Source organism: Microcaecilia unicolor, chromosome 2 (genome assembly GCF_901765095.1).
Source record: "Microcaecilia unicolor chromosome 2, aMicUni1.1, whole genome shotgun sequence".
In the NCBI taxonomy this organism is placed as follows: domain Eukaryota; kingdom Metazoa; phylum Chordata; class Amphibia; order Gymnophiona; family Siphonopidae; genus Microcaecilia; species Microcaecilia unicolor.
The window spans coordinates 380,981,087-381,003,428 of record NC_044032.1 but is presented as its reverse complement, the minus strand read 5'-3'; the positions used below and the strand labels follow the sequence as shown (position 1 = coordinate 381,003,428).

General features: G+C 45.8%; 1 protein-coding gene across 5 annotated transcripts in view; it reads right to left on the bottom strand.

Moving 5' to 3' along the window:
• The window catches only part of YTHDC1 (YTH domain containing 1), a 274,467-nt gene that overhangs the window by 122,012 nt on the left and 130,113 nt on the right, over positions 1-22,342 (bottom strand). For all 5 annotated transcript variants that reach the window (XM_030190527.1, XM_030190528.1, XM_030190529.1 and 2 more), the window contains 2 exons: positions 14,461-14,569; positions 13,857-13,974 (listed from right to left, as the gene is read on the bottom strand). In XM_030190527.1, coding sequence (XP_030046387.1) covers positions 13,857-13,974; positions 14,461-14,569 — 227 coding nt within the window. The remainder of the gene's footprint in view (positions 1-13,856; positions 13,975-14,460; positions 14,570-22,342) is intronic.

The window sequence follows — 22,342 nt, the reverse complement described above, 5'->3', positions numbered from 1 at the left end:
CTCTGCCACCTCGTGACTCTTCGTGCCCCCTCAAAAATTCACATAAGCCCCGACCATCGCATTGTTGAATAGGACAACCCACCGCTCTTCCCTGGAGTGGCAGCTGAGATGCATTGGTCTCCAGCATGTTTACTGACCACCTGGATTCCTCCTCCAACCATAGCCCTTGAGCCATATGACCCACGCAATGGGCAACTTGCATCCCTGGTTTACAACTATCCACTGCAGGGGCTCCAGGTTTATGTCCTTGACTGGACTGACACTCCATAGCCACTACTTTAGTTTGCACCTTGCCTCTCCTTGGAGGGAAAGTCTTGCCTCCAACTCCTGAAGCTGGGGAGGCCACAGGATAGCAAGTCGTTCTGAAGCATCACATGTGAACCCTGGCCCACTGCACCACCTCTAGCATTGCTGCCACAGATCTCCATGATCTGCATATTCTTGAGATGGAGGATTCCTGCTGCAGAGGTGCCACACCTGTGACTAACTTCTAGACCATAACTATCATCAAGACGACTTGCCCCTGGCAAAGTGTTGAAGCAACCCCTCATGGCTGGACTCAATATGCTCTTTGCTGGGTTGACCACCCAGCCCTACTATTCCAGCAAGGTACCCCTCTTTATGCTCTTGAAAGAACTGAATTAGCCCATCTAAAATGGGGATGCACAAAAACACCTTTTCTTCACAATGATGCCACTACCAGCATTGTCATCACCCTTGGAGCAATCATCAGACCAAAAGCCAGAGCACAGAACTGAAAAGGCTGTCCTAAAAATGTGAAACAGTAGAATTTTTTTTATGCTCCTGCTGAACTGGAATGAGGTAGGCAGGTCTCTGTGAGGTCAAAAACTACCAAGGTCTAATCACTACAATAACTAACCACAGAGTATCTATACAAAATCTGGGAATGAGGATCTCGTTTGCTTGTTTTAGATCCAAAAATAGGATAAAATACACCTTCCTTCTTGGGTATCACAAAGTAAATGGCACACCTTCCTGTGCTCTGCTCTTTTGGAGGAACAGGTATGATTGCATGAAGCTATATCAGCCTTTAACCTGGAGCGACAGGGAGACTCCAGGAAACTGTCCCACAGACAATGCGTGAACTCCAAGGTTGACCTGGTCTCAGATGACCTCCAGGACCCACTGGTCCAAAGTAATCTGGGTCCACCATCAGTAGAAGTTCCTCAAATGAACTCCTACTGGTACTGGTTGGTAGACCATCAAGATTATCCTGGAGCCGTTGCTCCTTGCCTCATGACTGAAGTGTCAGCCCTTTTGGGGAAGACAGAGGCAAAGAACCTACTGCACCGTGACATGCTAGTTCTACCTGTCCGATAGCACCAAGCCTCTCAGAAGTAACCTGTAACTGCTGAGCCTCTACAGATGCCCTTCAGCTTATCCTCCAGCAAGCGTGGGCCCTTGGTCTTCCCTAAGCTCTTCAAAAACTTACCCAATTTCTCTCCAAATAATTTTTCTGGAAAAAGGAGTTCTCATCCTCATCTAGTACACATTTGCCAATCAACTGTGTAACCAGAGGGAGCAAAGTGCTGATACCAAGAGAACAATTTCTTTCATGAAGACTCTTATTAAATCATAATATGCATCCACCATGAAGACAGAGCCCATCTCTATATATCTTACTTCCAAATCCCCTCAAAAGGCTTCCTCCATGGGCCTGGTCAGTACCATCTTGGCCATCAAAAGCACAATCATCAGAAATCTCCTGAAGACAGCCACATACAGGACCACAACACCCATGTCAAAGGCCCACTATAGGAGAGCCTCAATCCTGCAATCTTACATGCAGGTCCTTCAATGCGGCACATTCCTTCATCAAATTGGTCTTCTTGGTCACCCAACTACCATATCCATTTTTGGTAAACTAAGACTCTCTATCCTTCACCAGGATTGGATAGAGCCTATCATAGAATGGCTAACCTTAAATCCAATTCAGTTGTTATCAAATCTCAAACATCTTGATGTAGGGGAAACAACCAGGCTGGCTTCATATACCTTTCAACAGACAGTCCACCTTCTGATGACCCTCCTCTGTGTGTTTCTCAGATAAATTAAGGACAGGAGACCTGTGTAATGAACTGCTGAAGGTCATTCCTATGGAAGATGTGCACCCCCAAGGGAAGCTTGTGGAATTAAAAATTGGTTAAAAGATAGAAAACAGAGAGTAGGGTTAAATAGTCAGTATTCTCAATGGAAAAGGGTAGTTAGTGGGGTTTCCCAGGGGTCTCTGCTGGGACCGCTGCTTTTTAACATATTTATAAATGACCTAGAAATGGGAGTAACTAGTGAGGTAATTAAATTTGCTGATGACACAAAGTTATTCTAAAGTCGTTAAATCGCGAGAGGATTGTGAAAAATTACAAGAGGACCTTACGAGACTGGACGTCTAAATGGCAGACGATGTTTAATGTGAACAAGTGCAAAGTGATGCATGTGGGAAAGAGGAACCCGAATTATAGCTACATCATGCAAGGTTCCACGTTAGGAGTCACTGCCCAAGAAAGGGATCTGGGTGTCGTCGTTGATATATTGAAACCTTCTGCTCAGTGTGCTGCTGCGGCTAAGAAAGCAAATAGAATGTTAGGTATTATTAGGAAAGGAATGGAAAACAAAAATGACGATGTGTATCTCAAAAAAGATATAGTGGAATTAGAAAAGGTGCAGAGAAGGGCAACGAAAATGATCAAGGGGAAGGGACGACTTCCCTATGAGGAAAGGCTAAAGCAGCTAGGGCTCTTCAGCTTGGAGAAAAAGCGGCTGAGAGGAAATATGATAAAGGTCTATAAAATAATGAGTGGAGTGGAACGGGTAGATGTGAAGCGTCTGTTTACGCTTTCCAAAAATACTAGGACTAGGGGGCATGCGATTAAGCTACAATGTAGTAAATTTAAAACAAATTGGAGAAAATTTTTCTTCACTCAACGTGTAATTAAACTCTGGAATTCGTTCAGAGAATGTGGTAAAGGCGGTTAGCTTAGCGGAGTTTAAAAAAAGGTTTGGACGGCTTCCTAAAGGAAAAGTCCATAGATCATTATTAAATGAACTTGGAGAAAAGTCACTATTTCTGGGATAAGCAGTATAAAATGTTTGCACTTTTTTGGGATCTTGACAGGTATTTGTGACCTGGATTGGCCATTGTTGGAAACAGGATGCTGGGCTTGATGGACCTTTGGTCTTTCCCAGTATGACAATACTTATGTACTTAAGCTCCTTGGCCCAACTAGCATCTGGGTCCTCTGATATCCCATCCTGAAGCTCCCTGGCAGTATCCAGTATCTCCCCCTACAGGCTGACCGAATTTCGGTTTTGGCACCAAACCGGCCTGAAATCCGTATTCAGCCTTATTTTGGTTTCAGCTGAAAATGATGTGAAGCTCCCTCAGGATTTAAAAGTTATGTGCCATTGTGATGTTTGGGACGGCTACTATTTTTTATGTAGAGACTGTTGTAGTTTGGTGCACGGAAACTGTACACAATTTCAACTGGGAAATATTTTTTGAAGATTTAAAATTCTTGGAGTAGCATATTACTGAAGACATAAGACCGTAGGCTGGGTGCTGAAATGGTTCAACAGTGTTTCTACAAACTTAAAATTATTCATTCTGTACATCTCTTTAAAAAGCAAGCCCTCCAAGTATTTATAAATTCTCTTATTATTTCTAACTTGGATTATTGTAATGGTCTTCTCTATGGGATTAATTTAACAGAACATCACCTACAATTATTACAGTTAAATTGCTGACTGGTTCTCATAAATTCGATCGTGTTACTCCTCTTCTCAAATAGGAACATTAGCTACTCATTTCTCATCGCGTCATTTACAAAATTCTTTCCTTGGTACATAAATTCAACTTGGCTTACCACTGTATCTTTCACATTCTCTTATCCCTTACACCACCCCCCCCCCCCCCCCCCCCCCGAACCTCAGGTTATTCTCAATCTAATTTTCTACATGTCCCTTCTCTCAGACAAATCCACTTGGATTCCACACATTCAAAAATCTTTAGTGTGGTAGGCCCAAAATCTTGGAATGCTCTTGCACCTTCCCTTAGATATCACTCAGATTTTCGTTCAACGTTAACATTTTTAATTTAGCAATGCTTTTCTATCTTGATCTGTATTTTCTTCCTTTCACCATTCTTCCTCTTTAACAAGGTTGCAGTAAGTCCTGCATAGACCTCATAATTCAGCCTCTATTAACTTTTATTTCTTCTTGTCTTTTCTTAATATAAATGGAGGTCCTACTACTTTTTTTTTTTTTTACTACTTTCCCTAATGTTGTCTAAGTGACATTATTTTACAATATTATAGCTTGTAATTAAAATGCCTATTGTATTCTAAATTGATTTTATACTGTAAGCCCCCTGAAGGTCCCCCACCCAAGGCAGTATATCAAATTTTTAATAAACTTGAATGTCCAATAAGTCCTATAAACTTAAGTCATGGTAGTCGTTGATGTCCTTCTGAGAGTAAACTGAGTTGAATTATAGGTATTCCAGTAACACACAGGAGTTAGAAGTCTTCCTGGTCCTACTGCTCTTATGTAGTATTGTGTGATCTATGAGCAGTGGTTTTCACACTGTTTCTACACTTGAAACAGGACATACCAATGTCAGTGTGTATGTTGCTATCATGAAAAATATCAACCTGCTGATATCTGAGCTTAGTAAACATATTGAGGGGATGCAGAGTTCCATGACATCATCCAAACCGGAGTCTGATCAGAAGCAGAACAGTGCATGACTTCACACTGACAAATATGCTGATTTGTACCAGAGATGTAAGAGAATGAATAAAGAAAAGACCAGGTAGCAGTCCTACAGATCTCCATCAGAAACACCTGTTGAGCCTCCCATCAAGGATGTGGCCATCCCTCTAGTGCAAGGGTTCTCAACCCAGTCAGATTTTCAGGATAGCCACAATGAATATGAATGAGACTGCCCTACTTCAACTGAATACAAAATTTATCTCATGCATTGTCACGTCCCTCACCTGTTTGACGCTCCTCCCAGCTAGGTCATCCCGCAGTTCCGTCTGAAAGGGACGAGGATCAGTCTTAGGAAGGTCTGTTTCTGTTTCCTATTTCTGGCAGCCATCATCTTGGTTGGATTAATGGCCGCAGCCATCTTGGATAGCTCAAGAGTCGTAGCCATCTTGGATAGCTCAAGGGGTACAGCCATCTTGGATAGATCATCCCCTAGGAAGCCATCTTGGAGTAACGAGGACAGGAAGGAAGCCCATATTTGGTCCTTTGAGATCTCCTGTAGGGGCATCCATTTTGGATTCAGCTGGATGGTTGACTCGGATTGCCTTACTATTTAAAGCCTTGCCTTCAGTCCTTCGGCTTCTATTCAGTTCCTGGGTAGTTGCAGTGCAGTTGGACCTTCTTGTATTTGTTCCTGATTTTTGACCTTTGCCTGTTTTGGATTCTCTTGTTTGCTGCCTGCCCTGACTTCGGACCGAATCCTGACCATTGCTCGTTTGCTGCCTGCCCTGACTTTGGACTGTATCCTGACCATTGCTAGTTTGCTGACTGCCCTAACCTCGGACCGAATCCTGACTACCTCCATCTGGGTATCTGTATTCCACCCGTGTCTTTCCTGGGTGACAACCCCGTGTGGTTCCAGAAGACCTGTAGACCACCCGCACCTGGAGGCTCAACTTCCAGGGAACGGCAGCCTTCCCAGGCGAAGATTCGGGGTTGTCCGGCCGCCTTCCGACACCGACGTTGGACTCAGCTGAGGTGTAGGATCAAGGCACAAGGGCTCACAGTCTGACATGCATATTCATGGTGGGCGTCCTGAAAATCTGACTGGCTAGGTGTATCCTGAGGATTGAGTTACGAACTGGAGCATGCCACTTTCCGTTTCTATCAGCCAACAATTTTTTTTTAGCAGTTATTTCTTGTAAAGTCGTTTCAATAAAACAATAACTCCTTAATCCATTGGCTGCATTGAAGATGTCACAATTGGTAGCAAATAAAGCACTTTGAATCTACCTTCCTCTCGCACTAGGCTTTCAGCTGTAGAATGTGAAGGTGCATTGTCCAACAATAAAATGACATCTCCTTGTTTTCATTTACAAAACTGAAATCTTTTCACCTCCGGTATGAAGCAAGTGCCAGTCAAGGAAAACCTCACAACTCATCCATGCTTTTTTTTTTTTTTGGCTTCTGTACAACAACGGAAGGTTATATATGTTTATGAATGCACGAAGATTTTTTTGATTTACCAATCAGCAATAACTCCAACTTTTGACTACCAGTTACATTTCCCCCAACCAACAGCGTGACACATTCCTTAGATGACTTGAATCCTGGAGCAGATTGCACCTTGTGACTAACCAGTGATTTACTGGGGAGCGATTTCCAATTCAGACCTGTTTCATCTACACTATAAACATAATCAGGGTCATAGTTCTTGATAAGATCATTAAATTGAAGAAGAAAGTGTTAGCTGCTAGCAGATTTGCAGAAAATTTCTAACCATGGATTTCAATTTGCCTTATTCCGTGTTGGTACTTGAAATTTTGAAACCATCCACTGCTGGCTTTGAAGTCTGAATGCCCCTGAAGCTGCTTATTGAAAAACATTGCCGTTTCGGCTAATAGTGGTCCAGAAATCGGGTGGCCCAAGGATTTTTTTGCAGAAACCAAAGATAGAGCTTTATTTACCTTTTCAATAGGTGACCTTTTCATGTTTTTTTTCTGGAAAAACTCCATCTTTTTCAAAAACTGAGACGTAGTTTGCAATAGCATCACTGTCTTTTTATGTCAGATATTGATGATATTCTTCTGCCACATTTTTCTCAGACACTCCCTTTCTTAATTTCTCTACAATATCATGTTTCTATTTTAATGACAGAACATGCCTTTTTCGCTTTTTTCCCATTTCCAAGCAGCGATAGCAAGGCTGGTTCCTCTGCCGCATCCCTGCAAGCAGCGGTAGCAAGGCTGTTTCCTCTGCCACATCCCCGCAACCAGCGATAGCAAGGCTGATTCCTCTGCCGCATCCCCACAAGAGCTAGGCAGAAAGGGCTTTTTTCCGCTGCGTACGAGTCAGGAAAGAGCAGGGCTTTTCTCTGTGTGGACCATGAGGATTGGCTAGGAAGGTACTGTCGGATAATGGGTTCTGGATAATTGGAAATCTGGATTATCAGCATTCTACTGTACTATCTTTAGAGACAAGGCCTTCAGTGTTGTCTGTTTGGAGGGCCCAAAAGGAGTTGTCCCTTATACCCACAATAACATACCAACACCACCCCCCCCCCCCCCCAAAGGCAAACAGTGATAAAAAATTACAGATATGTTCAATTGTCCCGAGGAAACAACCATTATCAGAATTAAAGTTTACTGATAATGAGTTTACTGATAATGGGAGTATGGTTCTAGCCCTGTGGCACTCAGCTGACTCTGGCCATAAAAAGAAGGGAAGATCACCCAGGGAAGTAACCATTAGGTCCTTCCTGCTGATCCTCAGCCCACTGCTCTACTGATACTCAACTTAAGGGGGGAGGGGGGGTTCTTGGACTTTTGGCTTTGGGGCTAGTTAAAATCCTGCTTCATCAGTCCAGCACATATTCCCATGTTGCGCACAAGAACACTGGGAAGCAATTCAACTACAACACTCCTCACACAGCGATATCGCTGCAAAAGTTGTTGATCTGTTTCCATCTGTCAGTAGATGCACCTGGACTGGTCTGGCTAAATGATAAACTATTACAGTGCTCCTGTGGGAACTCTACATAAACAAACAAAATTTTGCTTCTTGCATAAATTTTTGGTTTGCATATAAATTGCTCAAAAATAGTAATAGCTGCTGTTCTGACAAAGTAAAGTTACTCACATGTAGTAGGTGTTCTCAAAGCAAAGCAACCAAGTATTCTCACAGCTGGGGTGATGTCATCCTACAGAGCCTGGTGCAGATGCTGACTAGCGAGACTGAGGACTTTCTAGTAGTGTCCCACCACACATGCACTGGTGTCTTCCCGTCCACCGCGCAGGATATCATACACAATAGCTAAAGAATACAATTCCAAAGGGAGGTGGGACGGTACATGAGAATTCTTGGCCTGCTGTTCTCGGAAAACATCTACTACAGGTAAGTAACTCTGCTTTCTCCGAGGACAAGCAGGCCTTAGTAGTTTCACAGCTGGGAATCCCTAGCTACCAGACTCACCAAAAACAATACTAAGAGAATGCTGACAGGATGATAAACTGATCAAGATGGAACTCGGACACTACCTTAGGAAGGAACTTAAGGAGCATGCAGAGAACGAATCTATTGTGGTGAAACTTGGTGTAAGGTGGATCAGCTACTAGGGCCTGAAGCTCACTGACTCTGCGAGCAAGTGACCGCCACCAAAAACACATCTTTTGAGGTCAAATACTTCAAATTACAGGCATCAAGTGGCTCAAACGGAGTTTTCATCAGCTGGGTGAGGACAACGTTGAGATCCCATAACATAGTTGGAGGTTTGATAGGGGGCTTTGCTAATAGCAAACCTTTCATGAAGAGAACAAAAAGAGGCTTTACAGCGACGTGCTTACCTCCCACATGGTGATAAGCACTGATTGAAGTCAGATGAACCCTTACAGGGCTGGTTTTCAAACCAGCCTTAAATGTGCAGGAGGTATTCAAACAGTTTTTGTGTAGGGCAGGTGAGGGGATCTAAGGCCTCATCCTTACACCAGACAGTAAACCTCTTCCACAAATACCTTAGTGGAAAGCCAGCAAAATGCAGGAGACTCCCTCTGGCAAGTCTAAGGATTCAAATTCTATGCTCTCAACATCCAAGCAATGAGGGCCAGGGATTGGAGGTTGAGATGCAGAAGGGATCCCTCGTTCTGCGTGATGAGGGTCAGAAAATATTCCAATCTCCACAGATCTTCAGAGGACAACTCCAGAAGAGGAAGCCAGATTTGCCTTGGTCAGTAAGGTGCAATTAAGATCATACTGGCCTGGTCTTAGAAGTCCTGTCCTCCAATGTAGGAGAAAGGCATCTGACGCTAGACTGCCATGTGATCTGAGCCTGGAACAGAAGACTCTTATTGAGATGTGGCAAAAAGATCTACCAATGGGGTGCCCCACTCTCATATGATCTTGCGGGCTATGCCCATGTTGAGAGACCACTCGTGGGGTTGCAAACCCCTGCTCAGTCTGTCCACCAGGCAGTTGTCCTTTCCTGACAGGTATATGGTTCAGAGGACCATTCCGTAAAGGGCCCACTGTTTCCTGACAAGGGGTAGGAACTAAGAACCCATAACCCCCCCCCCCCCCCCCCAATGCTTGTTGACACAGAACACTGCAACCTGGTTGCCCGTTTGAACAAGAATTTGGTTCTGTAGCTGATCTCCACTTTAGAGCGTTTCAAATGGCCCTCAGCTCAAGGAGATTGATATGAAGATCTGTTTCCTGAGGGGACCAAGTTCCCAGGGTACGAAGCCCATCTATGAGCTCCCCAAACATATATGTTAACGCCTTCTGAGGCAGCAAAATTTGGGAAGATAGTCACAAATCAAATTTGATCGAACTGTCCACCAAAGAAGGGCATTAGTTAACTGACGGAATCTGGATTGCATTCGCTAGATTCCCCAGCTGCCTGAGACCACTGGGCCGCATCATGGGAGTGACATATACTGTTTAGGCCACATGGCCCATCAATCTCAATACTGCCGAGCTGTAACCTGCTTGCTGTTGCAGACCTGCAAAGTTAGTGCTGTCAAGATATATGCTCTCACTTAAAAGAGAAAAGCCTGAGCCTGCAATGCATTGAGCAGAACTCCTATGTACTCCAACTGCTAGATGGGATTTGGGTAGTTTATGACAAATCCTAGTAGCTCCAAAATCCGAACAGTTAGGTGCACTAATTGTCGAACCCCTTCTGGGATGTGTTCTTGACCAGTCAGTTGTCCAGATAGGGAAAAACATACTTCCACATTCTGCATAAATACGCCGCTACTACTGCTAGACACTTGGTGAATACCTAGGGCGCCGATGCAAGGCCAAATGGCAGAATGCAGTACTGGTAGAGGTGTTTCCCTATTCAAAATCTGAGATACCTTCTGTGACTGGGAAGTACTGACATGTGGGTACAGGCATCCTTCAAGTCCACAGACAATAGCCAATCATTTTCCTGAATCATGGGGAGAAGGGTGCCCAGAGAAATCACCTTGAACTTTTCTTTAACCAGGAATCTGTTCAGATACCTTAAGTCTAGGATGGGACAAAGCCCCGTGTCTTTTTGCGCACGAGTATGTACCTGGAATAGAATCCCTTCCCTTCTTGCCCAGGTGGCATGGGTTTGACTGCACTGGCCTGTAAAACAGCAGAAATTTCCTCTGTTTGTGCGAAGAGCTGATGTACGAAGTTCTTGGTGGGCAATTTTGTGGTTTGACGCCAATGCAGGGCATAACCAAGATGGACTATTTGAAGAACCCACTGTCAGAGGTTACAAGAGGCCACCTGTGTTGGTAAAAATTCAGCCCCCCCCCCCCCCCATTTGGGACAGTTACTTTGAGCACAACTATGCCCTCCTGGAGCCAGTCAAAAGCTCATCCCTTGCCTCGACTGGTGAGCTGGCTGGGGCTTCTGGCAGAGTCAGAAGGCGGTGAAATCCTACACCACAGAGTAGTAGGGTCGCCACCTAGGCTCACTCGAAAACTCCACTCGCAAACCCTCTAGAAGAGGAGGCTGCAGCTAGAGACTGCTGAGACAGTTTGGATTACCTCTTCTACCTTATCTCCAAATAGGTTGTCTCCTTGGCAAGGAACAGCCACCAACCTCTCCTGAACCACTGGTTCTAGGTTAGAGAGACACAGCCATGAGAGTTTGTACATCCCCACACCCATGGTGGAGAGTCTGGACGCTATATCAATAGAGTCATAAGCGACCCTGCCCTGATATTTTCTACATTCCAGCTGCTTACCCACCAACTGGCAATGCTATGCATCCTGCTCCTGTGGGAGAGAATCCACAAGACTTAGTGTACTGCAGACTAAGTAAAGGTTCATATACAGCTGGTAGGACTGAATACAGGCAATAAGAATTGAGGCCTGAAGCATTTCTCCCAAATGAGTACGATGTCTGGATCTACCTGGGGGCGCCGAGGAATGAATACTGGAACTTCTAGTTCATTTGAGGGTGGATTCGACCACCAGAGTGTTGGGGAGACAGCTGGGCCCTCTCAAATCTGGGAGCCTTCTGGATAAGATACCGCCTATCCACCTTCTTAGGTGCGACCTCCCCTGAGAGGAGAGATTCCCAGTTCTTTGTCAGTGCATCTTTAAGGATAGGGTGCAGTGGTACTGTAACCCCTTCCTTAGGAGCAGACTTGTAATCTAGGACAGTTAACTTTTCTGCCATGTGCTCTTCCTCCATCTCTAACTTAAATAGGATGTCAGAAGCCATTTCTAACAAAACCAGTGGAAGACCTTCCGGTGAAGATTTGTCTCTCTCTTGAGGTGGGGAGGAATTAGTGGGTATCCCATTAAGACTCCTCATCCAAAAAGTAGTGCTAGTCCTCCTCAGAGTACCATGAACAGTCCCACTCAGACTCTTCACCATATTCAGACCTGGCTGTGCCTGCCTTGGCTTAGAAGAACCTGTCCACACTCCGAAGAACACTAAAGTACAGCCCTATCCTCAGAATCTGGGGAAGCTTCCTCTCCCGATGTCGAAAGCAGCAATGTATGTGTCGATGATGACATTCTTCAAGGTGGAGGGCATCAAGGATCTCTGCACATGCATGGGCTGAGCCTCAGGAAGAATGTGGGGCTGATCCACAGCTGGCACAAGCGCCCTCCATACCTGAGCAGTTTGCAGCATCTGTGGAAGCTCCTACCTGATCATGGCTCAGAACTGCCCATCAAAGGAAGTCATCATCAAAGCTGGGAGAGCTGGGAAAGAGACAGACTGCGAAAAAATCAGTGCCAAACCGGTAGTGGGGACTTGGTTGCCAGGAGATGGTGCATAGGCACCTCTTCAAAGGGAGAGTGCTCCTCCCAGTGCTGGCGCTTCTCAGGTACTGGCAAAGCAGATGCCCCAGTGCTCTTGACACCCGGCGTCAATGAAGAATGATGCTCAGCACTGCGGTCCTTCAGCGCTGATGAGGACGTTGTCAAACCTGTATGTGTCGGGTCTGATGCTGACCGGTCCCGGGGCCTGCTCGCACCACCTTATGTCGAGAGGTGGCGATCTTCTCAATTCCAGTGCACTCCCAGTGGATGCTGAAGCCTTGGCAGCCATCAAAGTCAATGCTTCCGGTACCTATAATGATGTACGAGCATTCAAGGAGCCAAAAAGTCTTTCCTGTTGGACCTGCCACGCCCTGTCTCCTCAGACAGAGAGAATGAGAGTTAGGCTCATGGTCAAGCTCAAGGCACCAGATGCCAGAAATCAACCAATTATATTGGGCACACCTCTTGAAGCCACTGGGGTCTTCTGGGACACTGAGAAAAGAATTACAACCAAATTAAACTCCCTGATCCACGGAAAAATGAGACTGAGGGACCCATGCTCATGTGGCGGGTGGGACGCTACTAGAAAGTCTCACCAGTCAGCATCTGCATCGGGCTCCGTTTGATGACATTACTTCAGCTGTGAAAATACAAAGGCCTGTTTATCCTCGGAGAAAGTATTACTATTTTGTTTCTAAAAGTATAACCAAGTATACATAGCACTGTACAGACACCTAAAAAAGAGAGCGCCCCTGCTTCACAGAGTTTACAATTTAGGAAAGACAAGTATACACAACAAAGACATAAGTGGAGCATAACACATCACTATCTCAAGAAGACTGTTTCAGACAAAAATGTATTGAGGTCTGAAAAAAAAGGAACAAGAATTTTAGCTATGGAGGACTTGCCAGATAAATGGAGTTTACAAGTAAAAGCATAAGGTGAGAGAAGAAAAGTAATAAGGAGCAACAGAGTGAATGCATTTGTAGGTGAACGACAGACGTGTAAACTGTATGTGGAAGCAGATGGGAAGCTAGTGACTTGGTAAGATTTGTGTGATCATAGTAATATTGGAGGAAGTTAAGTTTTGCAGCTGCATTTTCAACCTATTGCAGTGCAGCAAGATGGTTCTGCCAGAGAGCCACAAGGAGAAGGTTGCAGCAGTCTAAGTAAGAGGTAAACTGTAGATGAACATTTTGGTAGCATTCCTAGAAAGGAAGGGATTTTGGTTAAAGGGGGAAACACAAAAACAAAAACGAACACACAATAGGCTTCAGCGGTGCTTTGATTCTTCATGGCACACCCAAAGATCAATTCTAGGATGGTAATGAGTTGATGGAACTAGAATGCCATCGAGACAGACAGAATGAGTTAAGAAGGAGCAGGCAGAAGGAAATAAGGAATTCCATTTTGGTCATGTTAAGTTTAAAATGATGGTGGGACACTGAGGCAGAGATGTCCCAGCCTGAAATTTCTGGTATAAAGATATGCATCTGGGGAGTCATCAATATAAAATGGTACTGAAGGCCATGAAAAGAGAGCACCAAAGGAAAAAAGTGTAGACAGAAGACTACCAAGAGCCGCAACACTTGTTGAATAGTAGTAGAGAAAGAACCACTAAAGGATACACAAAATTCAATGGGAGAGATAAAAAGAAAACCAATATATGCGAGCTTAACATTTCATACAGACATTTTGTATGTGCAGAATTCTCCATTAGTAGTAGTTTCTACTTCAGATCAATATGATTTGCACAGCACCAAGAGAGAAATTAGCACATGATGCTGAAAAATGCACTTAGGCCACACAAAGATTTAACAGTCATCAAGCATTACTTAATGCCATTCTTCAATTCACCCTACCACCACCAATACTACTTGCCTGCAAATCCAGTCAATTTTAAACACACCACCTAGCATTTTTGCATTCATTCCTGCAGGCAGCACCCAGTGTATAGGGGATCCTCCATGATGTGATTCAGAAGAAAGCCTTGCAAACCCTGTAGATAAGGAGATCAGACATGTTATTTTTTTATTTTATTTGTAGCATTTGTATCCCACATTTTCTCACCAATTTGCAGGCTCAATGTGGCTTACATTTGCCGTAATGGCGGTTGCCTTGCAGACCACCGCCATTTCCGGATAACAGAGTTACAAATAGTATTGCGTTAAGGTGCATACATACTTGGTACTAAACATGTAACATAACATAGTTAGAATGGATCAAGTTGTGTATGTACATCATGTGCATAACAATTAGAACAGATCATGTTGTATATATACATCATGTGTATACATACATGGTAAAGAATAATATATGATGGTATTGCGTGAAGGTTCCTAAGTAGTGAATTGGATTGTAACGTACATTGGGTCTTCGACTATATAGTCCCTATTCAGCATACGGTTTAAAGTGGTATGCTATAACAAATCAATAAGTAACACAGCCAGCCCCCAATCCCCCCTTAAAGTGGAGTTTCACCTACCCTGAAATTTCCCACTCTCTCTCACAGAAAATATCAAGATAACACTTCTTGCAGCTCTGAAGGCTGCATTAAGCTTCTTCTCATTTACCGGCAAGGTAGACCAGACACCCTATAATGAAAAGCAATAAAGGTTATATGCACAGATACATGCAGAGAATAAGGCTTCTAGTGAACTACTTGCTCACTGCAGAGAACAGTTATTTCACACACACAAGGAATTCATGCTGCTCAGTTTTATCATCCTCACAGGTCTGGATCCAAATCATCATCTGAGCAGGTCAGATCATTTTTCTATGGTTCTCTATGCTGGTGCTTCCCAACCTGTCTAATTCATGGCAGTTTTCAATTTGCTTGAAATGAGTATAGAAACGTTTTCCACAATCCCTCATCCCTCCGCAGACCCCCACCCTGTTCAACACTCCACTGAGTAAGCACTCAAAAAATCTACACCCCATGTGACCCTCTTATACCAAATGCCCTCTCCTCTACCAACTCTTCTTCCTTCCTCCACATCTAGAATCCCATCTTTCCAGGAACGTTACGCGGTTCACTTAAATCCCATTCCTAAAATAAACTCAGCTTCCCAGTGGTCCAGGTCCCCTCAGCTCCTCTCTTCACCACCAGTGCTCATTTCCTACTCTTTTTGTCACAGTCTTTCTGCCCTCTGCACCCTGGCTTCACATATCCCCTCATCTCATTTAACCTACCATCCCCCCACACAAAAAATATTTCCTCTTTCCAGTCTGCAATCATTCAGCAACCTTTTTTTCAAACGGCCTAGCCCAAGGGAAGCATCTTATTCATGCCCCTTCCTCTCCAAGGCTGGAAGCACAGATGACATTGTTTCTTGAGCCCTACAGCAGGCATTCTTAACCAGTGGTGTGTGCAGCAAAAGATTAAATGGGATGCAAAGAAGGGTCTTGAAACGCGAGGCAATTATTAAAACTTTCTAGATAGCAAATAACGTTATTAGAACAGTTATTGGTAGCATAACTGTACATTACTGTAATTTTAGCCACATTCTAGCAGCACCATTAGCTGCTAACAGCTACATATGTAGATGTCAGATGTCACTAGTGGACACGTGATTTGTCAACCTCACTTAGTGCTGCTGTTTGATAATAAGCTCAGCTCCTTCTACAAAAAGCCAACTTGTTGCCAAGGACCTCAGTCCCAGATGCTCTGATACAAGAATAGGATGCACTGTCATTAAAGTACAAGTTAACCAAAACTGCATTTGAAATGGCTCCTCATATACTGCTTCCCTACTGTGTGTCTACCTTGTCCGAGAGGTGATTCTGCACCATGCCTTGCAGCAGAGTCATCTGGTCAGGCCCAAATATGGCTGCCTTTCTCATACCCAGAATCACAATGCTGTCTATCTGTGGATGCGCGGCCTGACTGACACAGGGGAAGTCAGAGAGCATATCAGAAAAGCACTGCTGCCATCGGCATCTTTGCTCTGATTCACTGCAGCTTTTGGCTGCTTATCTCCCCACCCTCAATCACATAAGATTAGCACCAGGAATTAAGCCAGGCTACCACCTAATAAGATCTGTAACTTGCACACGTCTTCCCCATGGTAGGCATATGTGGCGGTGAAGTGCCTCATTGGGGGGGGGGGGGGGGGGGGGGGGATCTCCCTCTACAGTCAAGGTTGCTCATAGCTGCTATAGAACAGCACTGGCCTGCAAAGTCTCTGCATTTCACTTTTTATTTTTGACTTCCAACAATCTACATTTAAAGTCACCTTGCATTCTTCTTAGGAAAAGCACAGTATCCTATGGCCAGCCCCTCACTAACTCAGCCCTGGGGGTCAGTGAAAGCCACCTCATGGGATCAAACCCCTCTCTAGGGCTTCCCAAGAAGAGGACAAGGGAATTCAACCCTCTGATTATTGCCCAGAAGCACACCTGCTTCGACCCAGGTCCAGTGGAAAAAAGTGAAGATACTTACCTGTGGCAGGTATTCTTCGAGGACAGCAGGCCTTATAGGGGTAACACGGCGCCGTATTGTCCGGTCCGGAGCTTATAATAAGCTTTACAGAGCTTTCTGGAGTGCGAGACACATTCCATAGCGAATGAGTGAGTGCCATCCCGCCTGCCGTGAGGTTACCACAGTTAAATAAATACAAATTAAATTAAATTAAAAAATAGGGGACAACTCCTAGGGGAGGTGGGTTTGTGAGAATATAAGGCCTGCTGTCCTCGGAGAATACCTGCTAGATGTAAGTATCTTTGCTATCTCCGAGGACAAGAAGCCATTAAATCTCACATTGGGGTATCCTTAGTAGAGAATGACACGGGGATAAAATTTGCTCCCATCCCAGTGAGTTCTGTCTCCATCCTCACCCTGTCCCTGCAGGCCCCATCTTCATCCCGTCCCCGAAGGGTCTGTTTCCGACTCCAGCCCCATCCCTGCAGGTTCTGTTCCTGTCCCATCCCTGTGGACTCTGTTCTCATCTGCAGAAGTCTCGAACATGTACGATTTTTATATTTAAATCTTTTTATTAAAGTATAAAAAGGAACAATATGCTGTGCAACTGTTGTATATAAACTACAAATAGAAAACAACAACAACGAGCAGCTATAATAAACCCTCCCACCACCACCACTCTCTACCCTTCCAACCCCAATAGCCGGCTTCTACTACCCCAAGGAATCCTAATCCAACCTGTTAAAATGTCCAGTGGTACAAAATACAACCTGTATGCCCTAAAAGGGAGAAATATGCCCTATAAAGCACTGTTATGATTTTTTAATCTGTGGATGAATAACAAGTCATCAACAATCTCAGGATTCAGTCTAGCTCTCCTGTCTTCCACAATCTCTTCGCAATAGAAGATGACTTCTTAGAAGATGTGCTGGTAGCAGGATGTACAGGATCCCCCAAGCAAATTTTGCTAGCTGTGGCCAGCATGTTTGCTTGTTTTTCCAAAAATAAAAACATTGTCATCTGCATCAGTCAAACAAACAACAGTCCAGGTCATTAAAAGGTTTCAAAGTAGAAAGTAACCAGGTGGACAAAGTTTGTCCCTGTCCTCACGGGCTCTGTCCACATCCCCTCCCCTGTGGGATCTTTCCTCATCCCCGCAAGATCTGTCCCCGCACCGTGGGCTCTGTTCCCATCCCTGCGGTTACTGCAAATCCCCATTCCCGTGTCATTCTCTAATCCCTAGCATCCAGGCTCACCCAAAACAACAAACACTGGTCAACCGTGACTCGAAACGGCGAGGACATAACTCAGATTAACCTGAAACTATATATAAACTGAGTGAAAGTGCAGCCTGGAACAGAAGAAAACAGGCCTAGGGGGGTGGAGTTGGATTCTAGATTCCAAACAGATTCTGCAACACTTTCACCCCAAACAGACTGTTGCGTCAGGTATCCAGCTCAAGACAGTAATGAGATGTGAATGTGTGGACTAAAGAATGGCTCTGACATTGTGAGCCCCGACATGAACCTCCAGGGTCAGCCCAGCCTGGGCATAAGTGAAAGAAATGCCATCTGCCAGCCAATTAGAGATTGTGTGTTTCCCCAATGGCGACCTTCATCCTGTTGGGATCAAAAGAAACAAAAAGTTGGGGGGGGGGGGGGCAGTCTGTGGGGTCTTGTCCGCTCCATGTAGTAGGCCAATACTCGCTTGCAGTCCAAGGTATGCAAAGTGCTTTTGCCATGATGGGCATGAGGTTGGGGAAAGAATGTTGGCGAGACAATCGACTGGTTCGGATGGAACTCCAACATCACCTTTGGTAGGAACTTAAGGTGTGTGCGGAGGACTACTCTGTTATGATGAAACTTAGTATAAGGTGCATCCACTACCACAGACTGAAGCTCACTGACCCTACAAGCTGAAGTAACAGCCACCAAGAAAATGACCTTCCAGGTCAAGTACTTCACATGGCAGGAATTCAGTGGCTCAAAAGGAGCTTTCATCAGCTGGCTGGGAATGGCATTGAGGTCCCATGACACAGGGGGCTTTGACAAAAGCAAACCACTCATGAAGTGAACAACTAGAAGCTGTCCAGAGATGGACTTACCCCCTTCACAGTGATAAGCACTAATTGCACCGAGGTGAGCCCTTATGGAGTTGGTTTCAAGACCACACTCAGAGGTGTAGAAGGTATACAAGCAGGGTCTGTGTAGGGCAGGAAACAGGATTTAGGGCCTTGCCCTTACATCAGACAGCAAACTTCCATTTGAAAGACCACCATTTCTTAGTGGAATCTTTCCTGGAAGCCAGCAAGACCCAAGAGACACCCTCTGACAGACCTAAAGAAGCAAATTCTAGGCTCTCAACATCCAGGCCGTGAGGGCCAAAGACTGGAGGTTGGAATGTAGAAGCGACCCCTCGTTCTGAGGGTCGGAAAACACTCCAATCTCCACGGTTCTGCAGAGGACAATTCCAGAAGAAGAGGGAACCAAATCTGCCATGGCCAGTAAGATGCAATCAAAATCATGGTCATGTGGTCTTGTCTGAGTTTCAGCAAAGTCTTACCCACAAGAGGAATGGAAGGATACGCATACAGAAGAAGTGTCCCCTAATGCAGGACGGCGGCATCTGAAGCTAGTCTGTTGTGAACCTTCTGAAACAGAACTGAAGGACACTGTAATTTAGCTGAGTGGCAAAGATATCTACCGAGGGGGTGCCCCACACTTGGTAGATCTTGTGGGCAATGCCCATGTTAAGGGACCACTCGTGCTTGCATAAGCCTGCTCAGCCAGACTATTGTTTTTGCCCGCCAGATAAGAAGCTCGAAGGAACATGCTGTGTTGGAGAGCCCACCGCCGTATCCAGAAGGCCTCCTAACACACAGGATGTGATCCAGTGCCCCCTTGCTTGTTGGTGTAATACATTGCAACCTGGTTGTCTGTTTGAATGAGCACAATTTGATTGGCCAACTGATCTCTGAAAGCCTTTAGAGCATTCCAGATCGCACGGAGCTACAGAAGATTGATCTGAAGACCTGTTTCCTGGAGGGTCCAGGCTCCCTGAGTGTGAAGCTCATCTACATGAGCTTCCTAATCTAGGACAGACACATCCGTCATCAGAACCTTTTGAGGCTGAGGAATTTGGAATGGCAGTCCGAAGGGTCCACAAGAGGACAGAGCGAACAAGCTCTGGAGGTACTTGGATGACATCTGCTACATCTTCTGTAGCCTGAAATCACTGGGAGGCTTGGGTCCATTGGTCAGATCTCATGTGAAGGTGTTTAACAAGTGTCATGAACTGTGGAAGCCATGTGGCCCAACAACCTCAATATCTGCCGAGCTCTGACCTGCTGCAATGCTCGAACCTGAGAAGTCAGAGCAACTAGTGTGTGCTTGTGATCCTGGGAGAAAAGTTCAAATCTGCTGTGTATCAAGAAGGGCTCCACTGAACTCCAATTGTTGAGCAGGGTGTAGATGGGACTTGGGGGTAGTTTATAACGAATCCTAGTAGCTCTAGCACCTGAATAGTCCTCTGCACTAACTCCTGAGCACCATCCTCTGACATGCTCTTCACCAGTCAATCGTAGGTAAGGGAACACATGGACTCCCAGTCTGTGTAGCGACGCTGCAACTACAATACCCTGGGAGCTAAAGCGAGGCCAAAAGGCAACACACGGTACTGGTAGGGATGTGTTATCAGCCGAAATCAGAGATACTTCCAGTGGACTGAAGTATCTGGATGCAAGTGTTTGGATCCTTCAAGTCCGAAGAGCATAGCCAATCATTTTCCTGAATCATGGGTAGAAGGGGTGCCCAGGGAGACTATCCTGAACTGTTCTTTGATAAGAAATTAGTTCAGGGTCCTTAGATCAAGGAAGGGACACACCCCACCCCTTGTCTATTTTTGCACGAGAAAATACCTGGAATAGAATCCTTGCCCTTCTTCCCCTGGTGGAATGGGCTTGGCCACATGGGCCTTCAGAAGGAAAGCACCTGCACGCACTGAGAGCTGAAGTAATGAGCTCTCGGTGGGCAATTCAGGAGGTTTTTGAAGCCAATTGAGGGTATATCCGAGCTGCACTATTTGAAGGGCCCATTGGTTGGAGGTTATAATGGGCTACACCTTATGTAGAAAAATTTCATACTTCCTCCGACTGGCAGGTCATCCTGGATGGACACTGACAGCGGTTATGCTCTGCTGGAGTCAGTCAAAAGCTCATCCCTTGCTTTGACTGGGGAGCAGCAGGGGTCTTAGGCGCATGCTGTTGATGAGAATGCGCACGATGGGTTTGAACCCAAGCAGGCTGGCGAGATGAGGTGGTGTACCTACGTCTCAGAGTAGCATGCACCCCTCCTCGAATAGCCAAAAGACCTTCTGGATGAAACGGCTGGTGCAGAAGGTGCCCAGCGGGTGAGAGAAGAGATGGTGTCAGCATGTTTCTCGATTTGGTCAATGACCAACCTTCTCTCCAGAAAGGTTATCCCACCAGCAGGAGCATTCACCAACCTCTGCTGAACTGACTGTTCCAAGTCAGAAACATGCAGCCATGAGAGTATGCGTTTTGCTATACTCTGAGCAGAGATCCTGGATGCCATGTCAAAGGTGTCATAGATGCCCCTGGCCAAGAACTTACAACATGCCTTCTGCTGCCTGGACAAACAGCATACCGACTTGGCCTGCTCTGTTGGGAGAGAGTCCACCAAGTCCAACAGCTTGCGCTACGATACATGCTAACAAACAGCTGGTAAGATTGTATATGGGACATGAGAATTGAGGCCTGGAACATCTTCCTTCCAAGAGTCCAAGGTCCTAGCTTTTCTGCCTGGGGGCGTCAAGGCATAGTCTCTAGAATGCCTGACTCTCGAGTGCGGATTCCACCACAGTGAAATTGTGAGACTACTGGTGCCTATCAAAATCAGGTGTGCTGTGGAGCCGATACATTGTGCTGATCTCCTTAGGCAAAACAGGGACCAACAGAGAGGACTCCCAGTTCATATCGAGGACTTCCTTGAGTACTTCAGAGAGGGATAGTCACAGCCTCCCAAGGAGGGGACTCATAGTCCAGGACCTCAACCATCTAAGACCTAGGCTTGTCCTCCACTTCCAAACAAAATGAAATAGCCTAAGCCATTTCTTTCACAAAAGAGGAGAATGAAAGGCTCTCCGGAGGAGACTGTTTCAAGTGGAGGGGAGGGTTCAGAGGGAATGCCATAGGACTCATTCTCCTAAAAGTAATTTGGATCCTCCTCAGACTCCCATGAGCGTTACTCATCGGTGTCAAACTCCTAGCAGGAGGGCTGAGACCGAGCCAGCCTTGACTTTTGAGAAGCTATGTCCCAGAAAGGGGTGTCGAGAAATCGGCTCCTGCCTCGACTCCAGCAAAGCTTCCTTCACTGATATCGAAGGTGTACTTGGTGGCAGTCGACACCGGGGCCGCACGTCAATCCAGAGTCAAAGGCTGCACCACAGGCTGAGGATCAAGTGGGGCAACGGGCAGTATAGCAGGTGCAAGCACCCCGACATCGATGAACACCGCTGCAAAAGACCATCCAGCAGCTCAGGGAGCAAGGCCCAGATACACTCATCTAGGGCCGACCCCGGGAACGACTTGGGTGCCAGCTCTGAGATAGGCTGCAGAGCTGAAGGGCCAGAGACGGAAGTCGGGTCCTGCTGCCTGGAGACAGACACATCTGTAACTCCTGAATAGAGGGGGAGCAATCCTCCCAGCGCCCAACACTTCTCAGGTGCTATATCCCTCAATGGCCCAGAGCTCCCGGCATCGGTCGTCCTTGACGCATGGTGCCGCCTCGGGGTCAGGTCCAACATTGGCCGGTCCCAGGGGCCCTGTCCAGCAGCTGGTGTCAAGACAAGTGGAGACCCACCCAATGCACTACTACTCCTAGTGTCTATGGGTCTCAAAGCAGCCATATGAACCGGTGCTCCTGATGCC